The 26566-nt window shown below is 45.6% G+C and overlaps 4 protein-coding genes across 4 annotated transcripts; 1 reads left to right on the top strand and 3 right to left on the bottom strand.

Moving 5' to 3' along the window:
• LOC135152759 (uncharacterized) lies at nt 1-3317 on the bottom strand. Its single transcript, XM_064093850.1, has 2 exons — nt 2359-3317; nt 1-2305 (listed from the first exon to the last, which is right to left on the bottom strand). Exons 1-2 carry the CDS (start codon nt 3315-3317, stop codon nt 1-3), a joined length of 3264 nt encoding a protein of 1087 aa, XP_063949920.1.
• Nucleotides 3318-3429: 112 nt separating this feature from the next.
• Nucleotides 3430-4404, bottom strand: LOC108221398 (uncharacterized). The gene has a single exon (XM_017395280.2). The coding sequence runs from the start codon at nt 4402-4404 to the stop codon at nt 3430-3432; it is 975 nt and encodes a 324-aa protein (XP_017250769.2).
• Nucleotides 4405-22239: 17835 nt separating this feature from the next.
• On the bottom strand, nt 22240-22761 carry LOC108221397 (protein FAR1-RELATED SEQUENCE 5-like). Its single transcript, XM_017395279.1, has one exon. The coding sequence runs from the start codon at nt 22759-22761 to the stop codon at nt 22240-22242; it is 522 nt and encodes a 173-aa protein (XP_017250768.1).
• Nucleotides 22762-24574: 1813 nt separating this feature from the next.
• Nucleotides 24575-26250, top strand: LOC108221396 (uncharacterized). Its single transcript, XM_017395278.2, has 3 exons — nt 24575-24776; nt 25108-25244; nt 25564-26250. The coding sequence occupies exons 1-3, from the start codon at nt 24575-24577 to the stop codon at nt 26248-26250; spliced, it is 1026 nt and encodes a 341-aa protein (XP_017250767.2).
• Nucleotides 26251-26566: the final 316 nt, after the last annotated feature.

Below are 26566 nucleotides of genomic sequence, written 5' to 3'. Positions count from 1 at the left end.
CTACATGTGATAAGCTTTTAGGTGTAGTGCATTCCAACTTCTGGGAACCTGTTTCCCCTCCAATGTTGACAGGTGGTAAGCCCCTTGTCCAACAATTGCATCGACCAAGTACGGTCCTTCCCAAGTATCCGCAAACTTTCCCGCAGCTGGGTCCGTTGTATTCTGGAAAGTTTTTCTCAGAACCATGTCGCCTATCTTGAATGCCCGGACGTGAACATGCTTGTTGTAGCTTCTGGCGACTTGCTGTTGGTAAGCGGCTAGCCGCATCTTGGCCATATCCCTGGCTTCATCTATGGTGTCTAGGTCGTGAATCAGTTCTGTGGAATTTGCTTCCTGGGTGAGAAGTCCATATCTCGCTGTTGGCATTACGACCTCTGTTGGCAAGACTGCCTCTGCTCCATAGACCAAGCTAAAAGGCGTCTGTCCCGTAGAAACTTTTGGTGTCGTCCTGTCTGCCCACAAGACCCAAGGTAGTTCTTCAGCCCATCTTCCCTTGCAAGATGCCAATCTCTTCTTGAGGTTGTTGATGATGATCTTGTTGCTCGACTCTGCCTGGCCGTTGGCCTGCGGGTATCTAGGTGTTGACTTCACTAAGTTTATATTGTACTTCTTGCAGAAAGCTTCAGTTTTGTCACTTATGAATTGGGACCCATTGTCACACACAATTTCTGATGGCACTCCGAATTTACAGAGAATGTTCTTCTTTATGAATGAGATGACCTCCTTTGACGTCACCCGACGGTAGGCTTCTGCCTCCACCCACTTAGAGAAATAATCCGTCATGGCAAGCATGAATACTTTCTGACCTGGCGCAGTGGGCAGCTTCCCGACAACATCCATTCCCCACTTCATGAAGGGCCACGACGGTATTGGGGTGTGCAGGTGCTCTGATGGCTGGTGGATGACAGGTGCATGGCGTTGACAAGCGTCACACTTGTTGACGTAATCTATGGCGTCTTGTCTTACGGTAGGCCAATAGTATCCCATTCTTAGCACTTTGAGTGACAAGTTCCTTCCCCCTGTGTGATTTCCGCATTCTCCTTCGTGAAGATCTCGTAATACTACATCTGCTTCACTGCTGGTGAGACATCTCTGCAGGAGCCCAGTTGCTGACTTCTTGAATAGGACTTCATCGATCATGACGAACCTTGAGGCCTTCATGCGTAGCATTCTGGCTTCATTACGATCAGTGGGTTGGTCTCCTAGCTGGAGGTAGTCCTTATATGTCTGGATCCATTTGTCTTTGTTACAGCATGCTTCTTCTATGTCCATTATGTGGGCTGTCATCTGGTCCTCTGTCCTTACATTGGCTGGTTTCAGGACGTGAATAATTGGGACGTTGAGAATGTTGTTGTTTTTCATGACGGCACCTAGTCCCGCCAAGGCATCAGCTTGCGTGTTGAGTTCTCTAGGCACCTGTTGAATGTTGAACGTGTCAAACGAGTGTTGTAGTTGTTTCACAGTGTTAAGGTATAATGACATTTTGGTGTCTTTAGCTTCGTAAGAGCCATTGACGTGATTAACAATTAGAAGAGAATCACAGTTGATATTGATGTGCTTAACCTTTAAGTCTTTTGCGATGATCAGTCCCATAATTAGTGCCTCGTACTCAGCCTCGTTGTTTGTTGCTTTGAAGTCGCAGCATATTACATATGGCATGGTGTCCCCCTGTGGCGATTTGAGGACGAGTCCTAATCCGGTGCCATTCACGTTGGACGCTCCGTCTGTGTGCAAGATCCAAGGCTCTTGGTCCTGTGTCGTTGTCAACTGTTGACACTCTACCTCTGCCTGCGCCATGAGACTCGGACTGAAATCAGCCACAAAATCTGCCAGTGCTTGTGATTTTATAGCGGTTCGGGGTTCATAGACGATGTCATAAGTGCTCAAGCGGATGGACCACTTCGCCATGCGTCCGGTCATGTCTGGTTTGCTCAATACCATCCTTAAGGGGAAATTGGTCATCACCCGGATTTTGTGTGTCTCAAAGTAGTGCCTCAGCTTTGTCGAAGTCATAGCGAGGGCCAAGACTAGCTTTTCCAGAGGTGTGTATCTTGTCTCCGTGTCAATCAAACTTTTGCTGACATAATAGACTGGGAATTGTGTGTTGTCGACCTGCTTCACAAGCACACTGCTGACGGCATGTTCCGTGACGGAGAGATAAAGGTAGAGTTCTTCTCCTGGTATAGGCTTGGCAAGAAGTGGAGGTGTGGTGAGGTACTTTTTCAAGGCCCTGAGTGCCTCTTCATGCTCAGGCGTCCATTCGAATCCTTTGTTCTTCCTCAAGACATCATAAAACATCTTGCATCTGTCAGATGACCGTGGATGAATCTGTTCAGTGCAGCCACTCTTCCCGTCAACTTTTGGACCTCCTTCACGTTGGATGGACTTGTCAGGTCAAATATTGCCTTCACTTGCTCAGGGCTGGCTTCAATCCCCCTCCTTGTCACCATATGTCCCAAGAATTTCCCGGAGGAAACAGCAAAGTTGCATTTGTTGGGGTTTAACTTCATGTTGAATTCACGAAGTATGTCGAATGCTTCCTCTAGGTCCCTGACGTGGTCTTCTGCTCGCTTTGATTTGACCACCATGTCATCAATGTACACCTCCATAGTGCGTCCGATTTGTTGTTTGAACATTTTGTTGACTAGTCTTTGGAAAGTAGCACTTGCATTGCGTAGGCCAAATGGCATGGCCAAGTAGCAGTATATGCCTCTCTCCGTGATGAAGGCTGTCTTTTCGGCATCACTAGGTTCCATCTGAATCTGATTGAATCCACTCGAGGCGTCTAGAAATGTCAACAGTTCATGTCCAGCCGTGGAGTCCACCATCGTGTCGATGTGAGGCAGTGGGAAGGGGTCTTTTGGGCATGCCTTGTTCAAGTCAGTGTAGTCTACGCAGACCCTCCATTTGCCGTTCTTTTTCTGCACTATGACCACATTGGCCAGCCACTCCGGATATTCAACTTCTTTGATCATTCCTGCTTTTAACAGACGTGATACCTCCTCCTTGACGATTTTGTTCCTTTCAGCAGCAAACTTCCTCCTTTTCTGCTGTATAGGTTTAAAATCTGGATCCACATTCAACTTGTGCGTGATGACGTCTGGGCTGATTCCCGTAATATCTTCGTGATCCCATGCGAAGGCGTCCAGTCGTGTCGTGAGGAATTCAACTAGGTTTGCTTCCAAGGTGGGCGTTAAGTCTTCTCCCACAAGAACTTTCTTGTGTCCATCTGCCAAATCTACTTCTGCTAGTTTTTCTGGTCCACTTATAGGCACCCTGTTGTCCTGCGTGCTGTCACACTGAACCGTAGGTTTCATACATGTCTTGTAACACTCTCTCGCCACACTTTGTTCTCCTCGTATTTCCTGGACCCCCCAAGGTTTTGGAAATTTGAGAACTTGATGGAAAGTGGAGGGCACGGATTGTAGGTCATGAATCCAAGGCCTGCCCATGATTATTGTATGTTGAGTCGCAATCTATGACCAGAAACTTGGTCAATATGTTGACGCCTTTGACATACGTAGGCAGTGTGATTTCGCCAATGGTTCTCTTTGTCTCGCCACTGAATCCCACTAGAGTGGTTGGTTTCTTGATCATGTCACTGTCTTCAAGGGCCATTTGTCGTAATGTGTCCTTCATCATTATGTTGGCAGCACTGCCGTTGTCCACCATGATCCGCTTGATGAAGCAGTTACCGACGGGTAGCGATATCACCAGGCTGTCATGTTGAGGCTCCATTACATGTCGTCTGTCAGGGTCGCCAAATACAAGTGCAGGTGTCGTGTCATTCTTTTCAGCAACCACCATCATCTGTGGAGCTTTTCCCCTAGCCACACGTTTTGCCTGTGAGTATGTAGTTCCACTAATCTCACTACCTCCAGCTATGAAGTTTATGATCTTGTGGTATGGTGGTGGTGGCAGTTGCTTTGAAGGGGTCTTGTGTGGGGAGTCGCGTATGACACCCGTCGTCTTGCCGGCCATGAATTCTGTCAAGTATCCCTTGCGGACCAGGTATTGGAGTTCACGTCGCAACGCAACACAGTCGGAGGCTTTGTGTCCATAGTCGCCATGATAATCACACCACAACTTCGACTCAGGGTTAGCTTTTGGTTTGTTGCTCTTAACCGGCCACTTGACCGTATCTCCCATCTTAGTGAACTCCCTCATCATCTCCGTTGGTGTGATCGTGAATCCATAACTGTCATAAGTTGGGGGAAGATTGGGATCCTTCCTCCAATCTGTCTGTTCCTGGGTCGAGTTGACGCGTGGCTCCTCCTTCACGTCTCTGGCGTCCCTTGAGTATGGTCTGTAGTCCCTGGTCTTGGTTGTCAAGATCTTCCTGTTTGGCCGGTAATACTTGTCATCATGATCCCGCTTATCCTCCTCCAATCGTACTTGGGCCATTGCCTTAGCCTGAACGTCGTCTAAAGTCTTGCAAGGGTATTTTGTTAGCTCATCGTAGAGTGGGGAGTCCCGTTCTAAGCCCCTTCTGAAGGCTTCAATGGCTGTTGGAATGTCACAATTGGTGATGGTAACTTTTTCTCGATTAAATCTGGTCAAGTACTCTCGGAGTGGTTCTCTGTACCTCTAAGTAATCTTGTACAAGTCACTCGTGGTTTTTTCAAAGACTCTGCTACTTGCAAACTGGAGATTGAAGGCGTCGACGAGGTCAGCAAAGGTCTCAATGCTCCCGTTAGGTAGGCCCACATACCACTGTAAGGCCGGTCCCGTGAGTGTTGAGCCAAATCCCTTGCACATGCATGGCTCCCTGAGCTCCCTCGTGATGGGTACGGTGAACATTCTCTGCTTGTATTGTGCCACATGCTCCTGTGGGTCAGTCGTGCCGTCATATGCTTTCATGGGTGGGACTGCAAATCGCTTCGGGGTCTCGACCATCGCTATGCTGTCAGAGAAGGGCGAGTCTGCATAACTCAGGGGCGTAGCTTTTTCCAAGGGTTTGGGTACCCCAGGAATGCGTTGTACCATCTCTTTGAGGGCCTGTAACTCTTTGCGCATCGTGTCATGACTACGTGACTTACTGGATTTGCTTTCCTTCTTCTTCTTCTTCTTGTTTCCCTTGTCGCGTTTGTCATTTTTGTCTTGCTTCTCTGGACCACCATTGTCATCATTCGGACCTCCACCATTATCATTGTTGTTAACCTCAGGACCCCTTTGTTCTGGGTTTTCTACCTCGATTTCTTCGTCATATTGTTCCTCTTCCTCGTCATCCATATTCAAACGTCTGGCTACGTTGCCTAACACCTCTCTTGCCGTGGGGTTGGACTTAGATCGGGCTGTTGTAAGTTCCCTTTGTAGTGTTTCCCTCTCGGTCTTCCAAGCTTCTTGCTGAGAACTCATGTCATCTTGCATCTTCCGGATCGTTTCCAAGAGTTGTTGTATCGTGGGGTTGTCTCCCTGGCTCGTGGAGCCATGGTGTTGTTGATCATCCGTCGTCATGTGGGCGTTCCCGTATCAGAGCTTTAGCAAGTTTCCCACAGACGGCGCCAATTGTTCGTGCTAGAATTTGCGGGGTTAAATGCTAAAGAGATTATGTAAAAACAATAAAGTAAAGACACAAAAATTGGTGACGCGGAAAACCCCGTGAGAGGAAAAAACCGCGGAAGGGTTGTGACCCTGCCAAGAATGCTTCACTATAATTCAAGGTGTATTACAATATGTATGGGCTGATGTTACTTGCCCTTCTTCTAAGAGTCTAAGCCCTATTTATACAAGATAAACTCCAACTAACATCCCTATTATTACTCCACGTGCAGCTGTAACTCACCCCTCCTACTTATCCGCATGTGAACTTCTCAATGCTTATCCTCTGCCTCTGACTCATTCTCCGCGAATTCAAACTCTAGAGCATGTCGTCCCGTCCTGTCCCCCCACTGTGACGTCAAGTCACTTTACGTCAGCCAGGCTATCAAAACACGCACTAACAAACCCCACTCCATCTCTCTCCTCTCCTACCACATCTATTACCACATCTCTGCCCACACACTTCTACCAACACTATCACTCATGTCATTGTTTCCGAATTCACCATCATCATCACCACCTGCTGCTGATATGTATACAAAATCCGTTAATATTCTGATATACTCCCCCCGTCCCACCAGATTTTTTACAGTTTCTTTTTTTGGACGTCCCACTCATTTCTTTACATTACAAAACTTTCTTAAAATAGTTAATGGGTCCTGTTGTGCCATAAAATCTCCCTGGGCTTATTTTATAGCCCATTATATTATTTGGGCTTTACCTAGGCTTATTGGAGTCATTTGGTTAAGGATAATGGGCTTCGCCATAGCTGGGTGAATCATTGAATGCGTACAAGAAGGTACATGGACTTACACTGGAAGCATAACGAAGGCTGCCATCAGAATGGGGTTGCACCTGAAGGCGCTTTAGGGGTTACCGCTAAGTGCATCCTGGCTTGCAGTTATGGGGCTGCAGCTAGGGGATGCCGCTGGCAGGGCTTCCGCCGCTTGGGCAGAATGGCAGGCAGACTCCAAGCAGGACTCTTCTTCCTTGTTTCTAGGGGGACGAATTGGAGACATATTGGGAGTATATCAGCTATTATTTATCTACGAATTAAGAGATAAATACGTGCATTATGGAGATAATTACATTCAAGGGGAGATAATTCATATAAATTCGGGTAATCGTGCAAGATGAAGGCTTCAAGTGACCTACTTGGAGTGGGATACCGCTGGATAACTACTGAAAGAAGGCTGTTTTATCCTTAACTAGAGGGGATAAGAGCTTATCTCTTCAGAGTCCTAAATCAAGAACTACATGGGCTTGATCCCTATAAATATAGGGTATGTAGGCACCTTGCAAAGGGACTAGGATCATTTTCACGAGTTCTACACTCTAAAGAGAGGCACGTGTAACCTTTGTGACATATATTTCCAGGCAATCGCAGGACGGAATTCCATAATTCCGGCCTCGTTGTTTGGTTCTTTGCAAGCTCAGCCCTTAAACACACCTGTTTCTCATTTGTTTTCTTAGTTTATGTTAACGGTAGCCCCTAAGAGCTAGCCGTGATTTTCGTAGTCGTGACAGATATCCCTATAATTGTGCTATACGGTTCTGGGGGTGTTGTATCAATTCCTCTCACAACACTTTTTGGCGCTAGAAGGAGGGGATTACTGATCTTAGAGAGGAGAGATGTCGGAAATTCCCGAAATAACTGAAAACCCCAAGACGCCGGAAGGCGCTACGCAGGATGAAAGTGATCGTCCAAGCGGAGAACTCACCCGCGAGGAGATGAAGGCAAAAATGAAGAGAATGAGTAGGAGGATTGCCTCCTTGAAAAGAAAGTCAGCAAGGTCGAAAAAGGCTAGCAAGGTGACTCCCACCAAGCTAGATTTCGGTGTAGAGGGAGGCAGGAAAGAAGGTGGCAATCCTGAGAAAGAAGCTAACCCCGAAATGGATGATAAAGAGCACTCGCAGGCTGCCAGTGTGTTCGACCGCCTTGGGAGGAAACTGACCGAGCAAGACTTGCGGCACAGGCTTGGCAACAAGGCCCCTAACGGGGATGGACCTGAAGTCTCGCAACATAGGGCTCCTCCCAGTCAGCGACACGAGAAGCCCGTGTCTGAAGCTCGGTCAAAGGACAAAAACCAAAGGCCGTCGAAGGTTATCTCCATTCATGATGATGAGGAAAGCTCAGGGTCGCACAACGATAATGAAGTAAGCAAAAAGAAAGATCAGCCCCTAGATGATGACTATGAGGTTGCACTTGATGATGGGGATGACAAATGCAAGATGGAAGAATTGCTGGAAGCCCTAAAGAAGGTGAAAGCCGATAAGAAGTCGAAAGCCGAGCTTACCGTAAAGTCACCCTTCACTAAGAAGGTTAGGGAGTCACCCCTACCTCGTATCTACAGGGGGGTTGGCGACCTGCGATTCAACAGAACCACGGATCCCGTGGAATATCTTAGCCGGTTTGACACTGAGATGGAGGTCTACCAAATTCCGGACCACACAAAATGTCGCTTGTTGGCTGCTACCCTCAGGGATGACGCTCATCACTGGTTCAAGAGGCTTCCCGCTGATTCCATCAGCTCTTGGAGGAAAATGTGCGAACTGTTTGTAGGACAATTCAGGGCTTCCGTCACTTATGCCCCACCTGCCAACACCCTGGCTAATATTAAGAAAAAGGAACATGAGACATTGAGAGAGTATTTCAAGCGCTTCAACGCAGAGGTACCCCGGGTTAGGCCAACCTCAAAGGAGACCCTGAAGAACTTCTTGATAGCAGGGGTAAGGCCCGGAACAGACTTTTGGAAGGAGTTGCAAGGGCGGGAGCCTGAAACCCTAGCTGACTTCTTCGCTAGGGCTGAACCCCATAAGGTGATCGAGGAATCCCTGGCAAAGTTGAAGAAGGAGTCAAAGTCTGAAAGCCGTAGCAGCTGGAAAAACAAGAGGGATAGGTCTTACAGCCCAGATAGGAGGAACACCTACAAGAGGAATCCCTACGCAAGGCCTGCTGGTGAAAAGCCCTCGAGCCGAGATGGCAAGACCTCACCCATTACAGTGAACACAACCAGCACGCAGGGCTTTGATAAGTCAAGGTTGACAATGAGGAAGACAAGAGAAGCAAGGTACCACGAATACACGCCACTGACGGCTTCTATAGATCACATTTTTGAGGTCGGAGACAAGGCGAGACTCTTCCGGAAGCCCTTTCGAAGTGGACCCCCTGGAAAGAAAGATCAGGGAAAATATTGTGCTTTCCACGATCTGAACGGACATGACACGGCGGAATGTGTTCATCTTAAGGACCACATAGAGGACCTTATCAGAACAGGATACCTGACGGAGTTTGTAGCCCAAGAGGCTAAGAAATATAAGGAAAAGAAAGCTGAAAGGACAAATAACCAGGAAGCCAACCGTAACACCCGTGCTGGTAGTGTACGAATGATCATCGGAGGGCCCTTCGTGGGAGGCCAGGGACGCAGTGCTATGAAGAGATATGTACGGGAAGCCCGAGGGCCGCCCTTAACCAATGTGTGCCATCTGTCTGAAAGGCCTCCCAAAATGTTCAAAGGGGAGACTATGGACATTACCTTCACTGAGGGGGATGCGCGCGCGGTACACCATCCTCATAGCGACGCCCTGGTGGTAACAGCCGTGATCGGAAATGTCAATGTACACAGGCTTCTTGTCGATAACGGAAGCTCTGTCAATATCTTGGCCTACAATGCATACCAAAGAATGAAAATGGCGGATAAAGATATGATGGCTTGCTATAATGAGTTGTATGGTTTCACGGGGAATGCTGTCCAGATTGTTGGAAGGGTAAGACTCCCGATCACCCTTGGAGTGGAACCCCGAGCTGTCACTCAGGTTGCAGAGTTCATGGTAGTGAACGAAGACATCTCCTATAACGGGATCCTGGGCAGACCTATTTTAAGGGACATGCGGATTGTAACCTCAATATACCACCTATCCATGAAGTTCCCAACCCCCAATGGGGTAGGATGTGTACGAGGATGTCAGGCTGACTCCCGGGAATGTTATAGCAAGGCTTTGAGGTCCGCAGTAAAAGCCTGTAAAGAAGCCCAACAAATGGATGAAGACATCCCGGAGAACTGTTACAAGCAGGTGGATATTGAAGAGGAACCCGAAACCAAGACCCAGGGAAGGGTTTTAATAAAGTTTGTGAAAGCAACCTGCAACATGGTGATTATCGTGCAACACCCGGGGGAAGATCCTTATCTAGAAGCCTCGCATGCCGTGCATGAAGGGCTTGCACCCACGGATGCACTCCCAATGAAGAATATTGATACAGCTGAAACCCTGGTAGAAGGGATTGTGGAAGATGTTACTGACAGTGACTTTGAGGGGGATGGTCAAAAACAGCCCCAAAATAAAAAGCAAGAAAATCAGTGCGAGGCACCTTGTGACTTCAATAGTGCTATGGTAACCTATCAACTCAGAAACCGAACACGGCTTCCCGTTCATGAAATCCTGGGTACGCAACCCCAAGAGGGTGGCAACAAAGAGGTTACCGTTGAGATCGACCTCGACCCGAGGATGCCGGAAACCCAGGTGAAGACTGGAGCAGCCGGGGATACCCTGTCCATCTTGGTGGATGAGTCCGACCCCACTAAAGAACTAAAAATTGGGGAACAATTGGGGCCGGACCTAAGGGAAACCCTGACCGCATTCTTAAAGAATAATCTGGACGTCTTCGCTTGGAACCATTCGGATATGATCGGGATTCACCCGGAAGTCATGTGCCACCACCTCAATATTGACCCAGACAGGAAGGGAGTCAGACAGAAGAGAAGACCAATTAGTGGGGAAAGGGCTGCCGCTCTTCAAGAAGAGGTAGACCGACTATTGAAGGCAGGCCTAGTGAAGGAAGCTTTTTACCCCACATGGCTAGCAAACCCAGTGTTGGTGAAAAAACCTAACGGAAAGTGGAGAACTTGCATAGACTTTACTGATCTGAACAAGGCCTGCCCCAAGGACAGCTTCCCGCTCCCTCGAATTGACCAATTGGTGGATTCCACTGCGGGGCATGCACTGTTAAGCTTCATGGACGCCTACTCGGGCTACAATCAGATCCCCATGTTCGAGCCAGATCAGGAACACACCTCCTTCATCACTGACAGGGGGCTTTATTGCTATATAGGCATGCCGTTTGGTTTACTGAACGCCGGGGCTACATATCAGAGGCTGGTCAATAAGATGTTTAAAGATCAGATTGGAAGGACTATGGAAGTGTATGTAGATGACATGTTAGTAAAATCAAAGGAAGCTTACGATCATGTTACACACTTATCAGAGATGTTCGACATACTGAGGGATTACAGGATGAAGTTGAATCCCCAAAAATGCGTATTCGGGGTTGAATCCGGCAAGTTCTTGGGCTTCATTGTCAATCACAGGGGAATCGAAGCTAACCTTGCGAAGATCAAGGCCTTAATTGAAATGAGGTCGCCTAGGAACATAAAGGAGGTGCAATGCCTAACAGGCCGGGTCGCCGCCCTAAACCGGTTCATCTCAAAATCCTCAGACAAATGCAGAGAATTTTTTGCAGCCATAAAAAAGGGGCAAAAATTTGAATGGACGACAGAATGTGAGGCTGCTTTCCTGAAGCTGAAAGAGCAACTCGGAAGCCCGCCACTGTTGGCCAAACCAACGGAGGGTGAAGCCTTGATCCTTTACCTAGGGGTTTCCGAGTTCTCAATTAGCGCAGTCCTGATCAAGGAGGAAGAGCAAGCCCAACAGCCGGTATACTATGTGAGCAAGAGATTACTTGATGCTGAAACCCGCTACTCAAACATGGAAAAGTTAGCCTACGCACTAATTTTGGCTTCCCGCAAATTAAGGCCTTACTTTCAGGCTCACAGGATTGAAGTATGAACATCCTTCCCTCTCAGACAGGTCTTGCACAAGCCGGAAGCCTCTGGAAGAATCATGAAATGGGCAGTCGAGCTAGGCCAGTTTGACATAGAGTACAAGCCAAGAACCGCTATAAAGGGGCAAGCGCTAGCTGACTTCATCTTGGAATTTCCACCCACTTTTGAAGTCGAAGGGATGGAATGCATACCTAAACCCCAGCCTCCAATAGCCATACCTGAGAATTGTTCCCCTTGGTGGAACCTGTACGTCGATGGGGCTGTAAATGGAAATGGGGCCGGGGCTGGCATTGTCTTAGTCAGTCCGGAAGGCCATAAGCTGCAAAGCTCCATTCATTTCGACTTTAGAGCCACTAACAACGACGCGGAGTATGAAGCCCTAATAGCTGGCCTGAAGTTGGCCTTGGAGATGAGAGTGGAAAATATGAATGTTTACAGTGATTCTATGCTGGTAGTCTGGCACATCCGAGGAGGCTTCCAGACTAGGGGTCCCCGCACCGATCTCTATATGCGGTATGCCCAGGAACTAATTGGAAAATTCAGGGAAATCAAGCTAGAGCAAATACCAAGGTCTGAGAATGCAGATGCCGATGCCTTAGCCAAATTAGGCTCTCAGAGGGATGCACACATGCTCGGGGTGATCCCCCTCGAAATCCAGTATCAGCCTAGCATCCCCAAAATTGAAGTCATGGATGTTGAAACTGATGAGACTAACCTCTGGACAACCCCAATCCATGAATACATAGCCAACGGAACCCTGCCTACAGACAAGGATGAGGCCAGGAAATTGAGGTACAAGGCAGCCCAGTATGTAATTTACGATGGAATCCTTTACAAAAGGGGATTCAACCGGCCCCTCCTCAGGTGTGTTGCTGGGGTAAGATGTGAATACATTATGCGCGAGGTACATGAAGGAATCTGTGGGAATCACTCGGGGGGTGCCTCCCTCGCTCACAAAATCCTCCGTCAAGGCTACTACTGGCCTACCCTCCACAAGGACGCCCATGCCTTCGCCAGGGCCTGTGATAGTTGCCAAAGGTTCTCTAATACAAACAAGAGCCCCGCGGTACCCCTGAAAACCCTGACAAGCCCCTGGCCGTTTGCTGTTTGGGGTATAGATCTGATTGGTGAATTACCAAAAGGGAAAGGAGGGGTGAAATATGCAGTCGTGGCTGTAGATTACTTTACTAAATGGGCTGAAGCTGAACCCCTAGCTTCCATCACTGCAAGGAAGTTAGTAGACTTCGTTTGTCGCGCGATCGTCTGTCGATACGGGGTTCCCTACAAGCTCATATCAGACAATGGGAAACAGTTTGACAGCAATGAAATGATGAATTTCTGTGAAAACCTTGGCATAAAGAAAGGCTTCTCCGCGGTGTGCCACCCTCAGAGCAACGGTCAAACGGAGGCCGTAAACAAAATTATTAAGCACACCTTGAAAGCCAAACTAGAAGAGAAAAAGGGATGCTGGCCGGAGGAACTTCCCATGGTGTTGTGGTCTTACAATACCACTCCAAGGTCTACCACCGGCGAAACCCCGTTCACCCTAACATACGGGTGTGAAGCCATGGTTCCCGTAGAAGTTGGAGCAGGATCTTTTCGAAGGAATAACTACGACCCTGAGAATAATGAAGTCAACCACAGGCTCTACTTAGATCTGATTGAAGAAGTACGAGATACGGCTCAGTTGAAACTTGCTGCGTATCAACAGAGGACCCGTAAATACTTCGATAAGAAAGTAAGGGCTCGACCCCTCAAAACGGGAGACCTAGTTCTCAGAAAAATGATGCCTAACATGAGGGTTCCCGCTCATGGGGCCTTCGGTGCAAAGTGGGAAGGCCCATATATCATCAAAACAGTGCTTTGGGAAGGTACCTATCACCTCACAGACATGGATGGAAGACTCATACCACGGGCATGGAACGCCCAACACTTAAAAAGGTATTACCAGTAGCTTCACCCGGGTAGTATTTTTGTAGGCTTCGGCTTAAGGGTCAGGAAATAAAGGCGATTTATTAGTTGTAATCGCTATGCTTTTAGGAAAATTATCAGGCTACTATTTGCTTTATTTGCTAGGACGCTCGGGGGGTAGTGTCGTTACACCCCCCAATATTATGCTATGTCAATTTCTACCATGTGATTCAATAAAATTTCGCAGCTTTCCGTTATGAAAATGTTGTGTATGCTTGCTTACCATGATTGTTAATTGAATACTTCATGTATGCTTTAAAAATTATTTAGGGCTTCAATTGCATCTAGTTCTCCACCATAATTAAAATTATGCTAAAGAACTCGGGGGGTAGTAGGCGTATCATTAACATTGCTCATTTGGCTTAAAATTCAAATAAATTTGGGAATCGAAAACACTAAAACTCGTGAACACAACTCGATAACTTGGCTGCACCGGTGGGAAGGCTAAAGCTTTTCAAGCTTTCAAGGTTTCAAGCCTATCAAGGCTTTCAAGGCTAAAGCTTTTCAAGCTTTCACGGTTTCAAGCCTATCAAGGCTTTCAAGGCTAAAGCTTTTCAAGCTTTCAAGGTTTCAAGCCTATCAAGGCTTTCAAGGCTAAAGCTTTTCAAGCTTTCAAGGTTTCAAGCCTATCAAGGCTTTCAAGGCTAAAGCTTTTCAAGCTTTCAAGGTTTCAAGCCTATCAAGGCTTTCAAGGCTAAAGCTTTTCAAGCTTTCAAGGTTTCAAGCCTATCAAGGCTTTCAAGGCTAAAGCTTTTCAAGCTTTCAAGGTTTCAAGCCTATCAAGGCTTTCAAGGCTAAAGCTTTTCAAGCTTTCAAGGTTTCAAGCCTATCAAGACTTTCAAGGCTAAAGCTTTTCAAGCTTTCAAGGTTTCAAGCCTATCAAGGCTTTCAAGGCTAAAGCTTTTCAATCTTTCAAGGTTTCAAGCCTATCAAGGCTTTCAAGGCTAAAGCTTTTCAAGCTTTCAAGGTTTCAAGCCTATCAAGGCTTTCAAGGCTAAAGCTTTTCAAGCTTTCAAGGTTTCAAGCCTATCAAAGCTTTCAAGGCTAAAGCTTTTCAAGCTTTCAAGGTTTCAAGCCTATCAAGGCTTTCAAGGCTAAAGCTTTTCAAGCTTTCAAGGTTTCAAGCCTATCAAGGCTTTCAAGGCTAAAGCTTTTCAAGCTTTCAAGCCTATCAAGGCTTTCAAGGCTAAAGCTTTTCAAGCTTTCAAGGTTTCAAGCCTATCAAGGCTTTCAAGGCTAAAGCTTTTCAAGCTTTCAAGGTTTCAAGCCTATCAAGGCTTTCAAGGCTAAAGCTTTTCAAGCTTTCAAGGTTTCAAGCCTATCAAGGCTTTCAAGGCTAAAGCTTTTCAAGCTTTCAAGGTCTCAAGCCTATCAAGGCTTTCAAGGCAAAAGCTTTTCAAGCTTTCATGGTTTTGGGCTTACGGTAGCCCTTCAAAGTTTAAAGCCCGTCAAGGCTTTCAAGGCCGAAGGCTCATCGAGGCTGTCGGGTTTAAAGCCTATCCAGGCTCATAAGGCTTACTTGGTGAAGTTATTACAAGGCTAACTTGGTGGGATTACTAAAAAGCCTACGTTGTAAAATTATCTCAGAACTTATACTTGAAGACTACTCTAAAGGCTTACACCCAATGGTGTCCCTAGATTCTCACACATGTGAGATCAGATTCAATTGTGCCTAAATGGGTTATTACAAGGAAAGACCAAGTGCTTTTATATACGCTATTGGGGAGTTAACACAGACATACACAAAGAAGGAAACAACCTTGAAGAACAAGGCCCCAAGGGTCGCAACCCCCCAGAAGGTGGACAATGTGTACACTTTCAGTACAAGGGTTATCCCCTATATTCATCCTTTCTACCTGCCTGGAAGAGTTAGGCGACCAACACAATAATATCCAAGGAAATACAAAAAAAAAATTCATACAAAGCAAATGAAGGAGCAAGAACAGCTGTTATAAAAATAATAAAATTCAAGGGAAAATTCCTCCCCACACCAACAGGGGGAGGTCCCTTGAAACGGCAAATGTCTTGCGGAGCATTCGGAGGTGCCCGCACCCTCATCCAAAAAATATTCAATTCGTGACGACAAGCGCCACGCACAAATTCAACATTCGTAGTTAAAAGTTGATTAAAAAAGGGGGAGGGGAGATCAAGGAGCAACAGGAGAGGAGGAATCCTTTTCATCACCAGCAGGAGGATCCTTGGAAGCCTGGAGTACGGCAAGAGCCGCAGCCGGAACCCCTTCTGGGGGCGTCACCTCAAGACCTACAGGAACTAACTCTGCAGGCTTCGGCTCGTCTTCGGCTACAGTTCTCCTTTCGGCGCCGTCCTCGGAGAAACCTTGGGAGGTCGCCGGAACCTTCTCCTGGCCAGAAGCATCTTCAGCCTTTGCCTCCTCCAGGGCTACCGCAGCATCAGGCCCCAACTTGGCCCAATCATTGTCGGGGAAGAAGCGGTAGGCCGATTTCACGCAGTCCTGGACCCCTGCAGCAACTCCGGCCTCGAAAACGGCGGCCTCCCGCTCCTTCCTCGTCGCCTTTGCAGCGACGGCAGCCTCCTGCAGCTCCTTCACCTGGCCCTCCAGCCTCTTCACCATCTTCCCAAGGCCATCTGTCTCCTCCTCCAAGGAACGCCTCACGGCGTCCTCCTGCCTCCTCTCCTCACGGACTTTGGCTTCAGCCTCCTTCAGCTCCTGGTTGGCCTTCCGCACAAGATCCCTGTCTTTGACGGCGGAAGCCAGGTCCGCCTTAGCCTGCTTCAAATCCGCCCTCATCTTCTCATTGACCCGGGCTGTGTCAGGAACATGCTCCCCCATCTTCAGATCGAGGAACAGGCTCTTAGCGTTGGCCACCACCTTGTCACGGGTGGCCTCGGCTATTGAAAGCCTGTCCCACTCCCGGACGGTAGCCTCGGGGACCTGGTCGGAGAGCATTCGCTGAAAGAGCTGAGTCTTTTGAGAAGAGGAGGAAGCGGGAGAGCTACGGGCCAGGGTTAACCTGGGCTTCTTGCTTGTACGGCCTTCAGCTGAAGGCCCCGCCTCAGCAGTCTTGGAGGGGTCCCGCTTGCGACCCCCGGAGGAGGTCTTCTTCTGCTCCAGAGAGGGAGAAGGGAGCTGAGAAAGTGGCTTGACAGGAAGGGGAGCCTGAGGATCGGAGGCCTCCCCGAACAGATCCTCGTATTTAGTGGAGCGCTTGATGAATTTGGGAATGTTGGCAGCCATATCTGTGGGAAGAGACAAGGAGAAACAATTAGATAATATGCAAACATATGCGGAAATATGGGGAGATGCAAGCCTAGCAGATGGCAGGAAAATCATAAATCATGCAGGAAGGAAATTTATAAAGCAAATATCAGGAAAGTAAGTTCAAAGGTGCAAGCTAAGAGGAAACCTGGGCTTCCCGTCGCCTCCACATCTGCACCCCCCTCGTCAACGGGGGATGCATTTACCACCGTAGTGGAAAAACCGAGCCTCTCCAGATTTTCTGGAGTAAGCAGGCTGGAGCCATCACCTAGCCCGGTGGATAGCCCCAACACATGCTTGGCCCTCTCAAGGGACTCTCCCGCCAGAGGAGTCTGCACTGGCATGTCTACAACAAATACAAGCGTAAGGGAACTAAACGGGAACTCAAAAGGGCTAAACTGGACAATGGATTAAGGGAAAGCTGGCTTACTGGGGGAGAGATTGAAGTCCTTCCTGTAGACTGGGCAGTCATAGCAGTAAAGGAAGAGCTTCTGCCAGTCCGACATCGACTGGCGGTTGCCCTTGATGCCCTTCTTGTGGTGGGTGTTCCAGGCAGTGAGGTAGAAGAACCCTGGGGTCCTGCCGGTAAGTTTCAGCTGGAAGAACCAGCCCAACTCCAAGGCAGACATCCTCACCCCATGGTGGATGTCGTAGAGGATGTAGAGGCAGACTGCCATGCGGTAGGAGTTGGGGGTGAGCTGCATGGGGGAGACCTCATAGAAGTCCAAGACCTCCAGGATGAAAGGATGGAGGGGGAGAGACAAACCCAGCCTGAAGAACTGGGCGGAAAGCACAGCTTTGGGGTAGCCAGTGCCCGGCTTGAGGGTGTCAAAGCGGTGACACCTCTCTCCTGGCTTCGGGATCCCCAAGGTGCAGCCAGGGTTGCAGGACTCCAATAGGGACTGCAGCCGAACAGGAGTCATGATGGAGTCCATATGCTCGCAGGCAAGGACTACAGCTGGAGGCTCGATCACCTCCACGGAAGCCTCAGCCTCCTGCTCAGCCTCCTCGGGGCTCCCCTCGAGGGCTTCAGCAGCGGGGTCCAGCGGGAGGCCCGAGGTCCCATCCGCCTTACTGGACTCAGAGGTTGTCCAGTTGAGCTCCTTCACCACCAAATTGCGCCTGGAGCGGGTTCTGGAGCTAACCCCTAAACTGGGCCGGGCAGGTTGAAGGTCCTGGCTAAAGGAGGATCCCGTGTCAACCGCAACAACGGGAGCCTTGCTGGTGGCAGACTGAGAAGAGTGTGAGGACATGGATCCTTGAGACATCTACAATAGGAAAGGATGGGTTATCGAAAGGATACAGCAAGATGAGGAGAGGTCGAGAGAAAGAAAAACAAAAAGGGAGAAGGAGAAGGGGTTTGCGGAAGAATGGGCTGCAAGGGTGGAGCCCTACGGGTGTGAAGGAGGAATGAAAAGGCTTCAGTTGGAGCCCTGAAGTGTAAGAGGACCACATCCCTCACAGGAAGTAGCACAGGCCACGGAGGATGGTTCATCTTCTTCGGGAAGCCCAACAAGGGACCCGGGGCGGGAAGCCTAATCCTAACCCTAATCTCAACCACAACAATCAACGCCCAATCACAATCCTAAGATACCAGCTAAACAAGTATAGCAAGCAAATCACACAAATAATACATTCACAGCAGATAAAGGGCACAAAAAGAGGGGTTCGATTGTGAAAGAGGGGTTCCCCCTGGAGGCGATTGGGAACCTAGGGTTTACAATCTAGGGTTACGATCATGGCCTCAAAGCAATGCGACAACACCAAGGGCGATAATCCAGTTGGGAAACAATCAGGGCCTAATTGGGGTCAATCAAAACCAGTGGTGTGTGTATATTCAAAGGATGAGTGTACATGTTTAACTATAACTGGCATGCAGGGCAAATTAGCAGTTTAATCGGGCATAATAACATCAAGCAAGGCGAATGTGGGTGTGTGCACGCATACCGAGGTGAACAGTCAAGAGAAAAAGAGGCAGATAGGCATGGATCATACAAACGTTTAGTTGCAGACATGGTGCAAATGAAAAATAAAAATAAAAACGAAGGCTCAAGGAGAGCATACCTTTGGTCGGAAGTTGGAAACGGAGACGGAGAAGTGAACGCCGGTGAGAAAGAGTAATGCGCGCCTGGAAGTGCTTCGGTCGGAAGAGAGAGTGTGGAGTGAAGTGTTTGAGAGTTAAAAGAAAAGTGAAACAAGGCTGTGTGTAAGTGTATATATAGCTGTGGGGAGTGGGGGACAGCTGCGCCAGGTGGCGTGCCGTGACTGGCTTGGCGTGGAGAAGGCTTTGATGACGCAGGGCTTCCCGAGGCCTAGGTGTGTGGCTGAAGAGGTAGAGGCAGTCTAGGACTCTACAGCTGCACCACCTAATTAGGGATTTTCTGTTGCAATTCAAACCAATTTGAATTTAAATTAAACCCCGAAATCTTTGGGATTGGCCTTATCACAAACTGACGTGGCACACGCGGGAAACTAGAAGGGTGGAATAAAAATTGTGGAAGCTCGGATATATTTGTGGAAAATAATTTTTATTATTTTGGGAATAAATATTCAAGGCTTGTGGTGGTTGTACTGAATTAATATAATTGGTTTTATAATTATGTGTGGGAATTACATCTGAATTATTTCTTGTTTCTTACACCGGGCTACGCCCACGTAAGCTTAGGAATAATTTACGATTAATCTCTGACATAATTTAAGGGCTTGCAGCTGGATGATTGAGGGTTACCGTTCTTAGGTTCCTCTCGTATTCAATACTTCAAGGAACCGGGGGGTAGTTGTTGTGCCATAAAATCTCCCTGGGCTTATTTTATAGCCCATTATATTATTTGGGCTTTACCTAGGCTTATTGGAGTCATTTGGTTAAGGATAATGGGCTTCGCCATAGCTGGGTGAATCATTGAATGCGTACAAGAAGGTACATGGACTTACACTGGAAGCATAACGAAGGCTGCCATCAGAATGGGGTTGCACCTGAAGGCGCTTTAGGGGTTACCGCTAAGTGCATCCTGGCTTGCAGTTATGGGGCTGCAGCTAGGGGATGCCGCTGGCAGGGCTTCCGCCGCTTGGGCAGAATGGCAGGCAGACTCCAAGCAGGACTCTTCTTCCTTGTTTCTAGGGGGACGAATTGGAGACATATTGGGAGTATATCAGCTATTATTTATCTACGAATTAAGAGATAAATACGTGCATTATGGAGATAATTACATTCAAGGGGAGATAATTCATATAAATTCGGGTAATCGTGCAAGATGAAGGCTTCAAGTGACCTACTTGGAGTGGGATACCGCTGGATAACTACTGAAAGAAGGCTGTTTTATCCTAAACTAGAGGGGATAAGAGCTTATCTCTTCAGAGTCCTAAATCAAGAACTACATGGGCTTGATCCCTATAAATATAGGGTATGTAGGCACCTTGCAAAGGGACTAGGATCATTTTCACGAGTTCTACACTCTAAAGAGAGGCACGTGTAACCTTTGTGACATATATTTCCAGGCAATCGCAGGACGGAATTCCATAATTCCGGCCTCGTTGTTTGGTTCTTTGCAAGCTCAGCCCTTAAACACACCTGTTTCTCATTTGTTTTCTTAGTTTATGTTAACGGTAGCCCCTAAGAGCTAGCCGTGATTTTCGTAGTCGTGACAGATATCCCTATAATTGTGCTATACGGTTCTGGGGGTGTTGTATCAATTCCTCTCACAACAGGTCCCACCACTTTTCCACTTTTTCTTCCTTTTTACACTACTTTTACTCCATTATCTCTCTTTTATATATTAAAAATCAATGGGTCCCACCACTTCACCCACTTTTCTTTCCCTTTTCCAGTACTTTATACATATTTTCTTAACCTCCGTGCTCAACCCCAATGTAAAGAATTGGGTGGGACGGAGGGAGTACTATTTAGTGATATCGGCTATACATTTTAGTGATATTCGCTGTAGAAATTAGTGATATTCGTAAAAATCTCCAGAACTTGATGCAAACTTACAGATCTATTTTATTTATTGATTCCGGTGATGATGGCGGTGATGGACATGAAGGGGGCAGGGGCATGGAGGATGCGGGGGGTGCGGGTTGAGATGGTGGAGGTGGAGTTATGACGGAGATAAGGGCTGAGATAGCGCGCGGATTAAGGTGGTTGTGGTAATAGTGTCGAGGTGGAGGTGATGACGGCGGAGGTCGAGATGAAGGTGGTGGACGTTGGTGGTAGTATTAAATGTCGGAGTTGAAGTGAAAATTATTAGCCTTTTTGAAAATGGCAAACATGGGCGAAGTCCTACAAACTAGCAATTTTCCGGGGAAGTAGTTAACGCCCTTTTTCTTTTGCTTTGTTTCGCAGAACTCTGTGAATTGTATTTTAATTTGACCTTTGATTATATATTTTAAGGGTAAAAGATGGGTTGGTTGGTGAACAGTTTCCATATATATATATATATATATATATATATATATATATATATATGTATATATAAGTTGCACTCCACACAGAACACTTTTAAAAAAGAATAATACAAAAAACTATCATAATACTTCATTTTTCATAAAAATGATTTGTTAAGATTATTATCACATAATTAAACACTAACTAAACTTAATATATGAAATCTAACATCCAAATTTGTAGAATATTATAGTATCCTGAACTGAATCATACACACACACACACACACACACACACACACACACACACACACACACACACACACACACATATATATATGGGGGATGTTCTACAACCAAAGGTGGATAAGTTTTTAATTTTATCCACCTCATCTTTAACCATCCATTAAGCAGTTAACGACCAAGAAAAAAGAAATAAAATATAAAATAGCGGGACAAATTAACGACCTATGTTGTTACGCTATATAATACAACGGACCGGTTTTTTACAGCGGAACCGGGTTTGTTGTATTGGAAAGCGTATTGTGGATAAACAAAAAACATAACTTAGCAAAACACAACCACAGCTCCACTTTCTTTGAGTTCGTGTTGAAAACGTCTAAACATTTCTTTCGTGTAAGTAAATGCCGTATGATTCTCCAATGATGATGATGATGTTATTTTTGACCTTTCCTTGTTCTTTGTTTCATAATCAGCCTCTCTTTCACATAAATATTGTTTCTCCAACGCTTTCTGTGAATTCTCTATAAACTCTTTCAAACTAGTACTAGCATTGACAAATTCATCGAAAAAAGAGTTCATTAACTCACTTATGAAGGTAGTGGTCATCTCGGTTGTGACGTGGAGTTTAGTGTAAATACGGACCCACTTGTGTCGAATGGAGTACATATCTTGTAACCAAGAATGGTTCATCAAATCGTAATTTTCAACTAATGCCTCCCACCTATCTTCGAATTGTGCAACCGTTAGTGACTTGTGGATGCAAGAGTTGAAATCTTCTTTGAAGTGATCATGATGTGCATATAAATGCGACAATATTTCACAAAATTTTGTACTTATATGTCACGTACAAAATAAATGAATTGTGTTAGGCAAAACTTCGGCAATTGTGTTTCCAATAGCAATGTGTTGATCGGTGATGATCATTTGTGGAGCCTTGTTCCCCATAGCCTCCAACCAACTCTTAAGCACCCATAAGTAGGATTCTTTGGTCTTATCCCTTATCAGGGCAAATCCGAACAAAATCGACTAAAAATGGTGATTTACACCCGTAAATGGCACAAACGGCATGCAATACCTATTCGTACGATACATGGAGTCAAAAACATCTCCGAAATTTTTGTAGGCATTGACTGATATCGGGTCAACCCACAGCATAGCCCGCACACGATTTTCCTCGTCCACGTCAACTTTATAGAAAAATTCACCTTGACTATTACTTTTCAATTCTCGAAGTAAGGCCAAACCCTCTAAAGCATCACTCGAATCAAACACATAATGTTGAATATCACGCAATACATTCCGAACATCTTGATTACCAATTCCAGTATTCTCCAAGCCACCCGTTAACTCCCCTAACACGTTTAAAGTTATTGAAGGCCCAATACCCGATTTATTCAATGTTATAATTAATTTCCAAATAACGGGAGTTATATTCCTTGGCCTTTGCATGAAAAGCACTTCATCCTTTGAAATCATCGTGTGATTGTGTTTTAAATCAACCAATGTCACTTCCCATTTCTTCAATTTTTCTCTATGAACAACGTACATCCGCGCCAAGCAATGCGTTCTACCAATAGAATCCCTATTTCTCCTTCTTTTTTGAACATCCGTATTTTCATCCAACGACTTGGGTACTAATCGACCACCCTTTCGACATATATATAAACGCGAACGAATTTTCCTACTTTTCACACGCCTATGTGTGGTTCTAATTATCACCTCAAAACCAACACTTCAACCATAATCTCTATAAAACATCTCCGTTTCATCTAAGCTATCGAACAATTGACCAACACAAGGACAAATTTCATTCAAATCATAATCATTTTCTGAATTTTGTTTGTCACAAAAATCATCAAAACCTTCATCACCAACCTCCTCAACAACATCATCACCAACCTCCTCAAAAACATCATCACCAACCTCCTCCACAACATCATCATCATCACTATCATCAACATTCACTATTGGGGGCTTTTCACCATTATCATTTTCTTCTTCAATCTCAATTCTATGTAGATTAATAGAAATCTAACCTTAATAAAGAAGTCCAATAAAGCTCCAAGCTCTAAGCTTCAAACTATAAGCTTCAAATTTAAAGTTTTAAACTCCAATAAAGATCCAAACTTTCAAACTTCTAGTTCTAAGCTTCAAACTCGAATAAAGATCTAAGCTTTGTGTATTTTGTGTGTATTGGGTTTGTATGCTCTAAAAATGGTTCATAGTAAGAAGAGGTCGTGTTTTTGAGACTGTGGATCTGGACACACTGTAATGTAGCGTATGTGTCTTAAAACACAATATTGTATTGCGTCAACTGTTCATACGCTACATTATATAGTGTATACGCTATATAATGTTGCGTAGACGCTCTTTTAAACTGCGTAATCAGTATCTACTTTGATTTCTGTACGTTGATGTCCCTTTTTTGGACGGCTAGAGATAAGTTGGATGGATAAGCTAGTTATCCACCTTTGGTTGTGGAACATTTTCCTATATATATATATATATATATATATATATATATATATATATATATATATGCTACAAGAACTTAACGTTTCTTGCCGCAAACTCTCGCTGTATCTAAAATAACAGCTACATGTATGCATCTTGATCTTCAAACTTCAGTCGTTTGGCCATCAAATTGTAGGCTTTTCCACGGTACATACACGATTGCAAAATTTGGTCCAGAAAATTTGCACATACAGTGTGCAAGGATCTTGATTTGGCCGTATACATTTCGGTTGCTCCCATTTCTTGTCCACTTGTATGTTTTTGTCGAGGCCTGCAGTGCAGTATCAATTCCCAATAGTCTGTATCGTGGAAGTCACTTCAGTGTGTCGATCATCCTGGGGGTGTTCCGTATGTTCAACACAGATACTACTGAATTACACACATTTACAAAGTCTTTGGTTGGATCCATAAAGAAGCATTTCTATTCTTCTTGTTATCATCTTTCGGTAAGAAAATTATGATTTTGATCCTGTTTTCTTACTTTTGCATTGTAAACCATTACCATACAATCTGCATGGACCATCGTAGAGATCATATTCGTAGGGGAGTAAGGGGTGCCCGGGTTCCGAGAGGGGGTTCTTTAGGAAGATGTCAGATCAGATTGGCTAGTTTGAATGTTAGAACTTTAACTAGCAAATTTTTAGAATTGGTAGATGTCCTACGGACGAAGAAAGTCGATGTGGCTTGTATTCAAGAAACTAGATGGAAAGAGGGAAAAACCAAGGAGGCTAATGGCTTTAAATTGTGGTATTCAGGCTTAGTCAACTCTCGTAATGGTGTTGGTATCTAGTTATCTACGAAACTCAAAGATAAAGTGGTGGAGATCAAACGCTATGGTGATAGAATTATGTATATTAGATTAGTTGTTGGGGCAGTTATTGGGATGGTGATTTGTGTATATGCGCCTCAGGTTGGGTTGGGGGATATTGAATCTATGACTTTTTGGGGCTGTTTGGATGATTTGGTTCGAAGTATTCCTCAAGTCCAATTTCTATTTGTTGGTGGTGATTTTAATGGTCACATTGGTGCAAGAGTGGATGGATATCAAGGTATTCATGGAGTGTTTGGCTATGGAGCTAGAAATGACAATGGTTCGACACTTTTTGAATTTGCGATAACACATGATTTAGTGATTGTTAACTCTTGTTTCGCAAGCGTGATGACAATCTTATTACTTTTAGGAGTGGAGGTCATGCTACTCAGATTGATTATCTTCTTATTCGGAGTAGAGATTTCAGATTTTGTTCAGATTGTCAGGTTATTCCAAAAGAAGCTTGTGCTTCGCAACATCATCTTTTAGTCATGGATTTATCTTTGGATAGTCAGCTAGTGGAGGATTGAGCGTTGCTACACTAAGAATTTTTTGGCGAAATTTGACAGGATCGAAAGTTACAGAATTTAAAGACATGCTGGAGGGTTGTTTTGGGTTGGTAGATGATGTAGACCAAATGTGGACAAATATGGCTAACTCAATTAAGAGTGCAGCAAAGAGAGTGTTGGGGGTGTCATTAGGAAAGGTCAGTATTCAGAGAGAGTCTTGGTGGTGTTATGAGGATGTACAAGCCAAAGTGCAATTAAAGAAGGGGTGTTTTTTGGAACTAATGTCATGCCCGGAAGGCCTGATCGGCATATAAAGAGGGAGTTATTTAAAATTGCAAAACGAATGGCTAAATAGGCAATCGTGGAAGCAAAATCTAAGGCGTATCAAAACATGTATAGGCGTCGAAGTACTAAGAAATTTTTAAACTTCCAAAAGCACGTAATAAGAGACGTCAAGATATCGGTTCGGTTCGTTATATTAAGGACGAGGGTGATCGTGTTTTACTTCATGACCAGGATATTACAGCGAGATGGGGTAGGTATTTTTCTGAGTTATTTAACGTAGCACGGGGAAGGGAGATTGTATTCGAAAATGAGATTGTCCATGTTCCTAACAATGATGTGCATATGGGTCAAGATATTGATGTGGCAGAGGTACGCGCAGCTTTATGCATGATGGGTAAAGGTAAGGAAGTTGGGCTCGATGAGATTCCGATTGAGGTATGGCAGTGTTTGGCAGAACAGGGTGTAAGATGGTTGACGGCTTTTTTTAATGTGATCTTCCGAACATCCCGGATGCCGAGTGAGTGGCGGTTGAGTGTTGTGGAACCCATCTACAAGAATAAAGGTGATGCTCAAAGTTGTAGTAATTATCTTGGTATTAAATTGCTTAGTCATACAATGAAACTCTGGGAGCGAGTTATTGAGTGCAGGGTTCGAAGAATTGTTACCATTTCAGCGAATCAATTTGGTTTTATGCCTGGGAGGTCAACAATTGAGGTGATTTATCTCATTCGTTGTCTTATGGAGAAATATCGAGAGCGTTGTAAGGATCTTCATGTGGTGTTTATAGATCTTGAAAAGGCTTATGATAGTATACCACGGGCCGTTCTTTGGAGATGTTTAGTAGCGCGAGGGGTTCCGTCGATGTATATTCGAACCATACAAGATACAGTATGTATCAGCAGTGGGGACTTGTGTTAGGACGCCCGTTGGAGATACTCAGTATTTTCTGGTGGAGGTAGGACTTCATCAAGGTTCAGTATTAAGCCCGTTGCTTTTTATAATTGTTTTGGTTGTGATTACATGTGACATTCAAGCTCCTGTGCCTTGGTGTATTCTTTTTGCTGATAATATTATATTAATAGCTGATGAGTCTCAGAATGAGGTTAATGTAAAACTAGAACAGTGGCGTACATCATTGGAGGGTTATGGGTTGCGTTTGAGCCGTTCGAAGACTGAGTACCTTTGTGCCAATTTCGATAGGATGGTTGCGATGGAGGGCTGCTACTTGTGTGTT

Source organism: Daucus carota, chromosome 5 (genome assembly GCF_001625215.2).
Source record: "Daucus carota subsp. sativus chromosome 5, DH1 v3.0, whole genome shotgun sequence".
Lineage (NCBI taxonomy): Eukaryota > Viridiplantae > Streptophyta > Magnoliopsida > Apiales > Apiaceae > Daucus > Daucus carota.
This window is presented reverse-complemented; position numbering and strand designations above follow the sequence as displayed.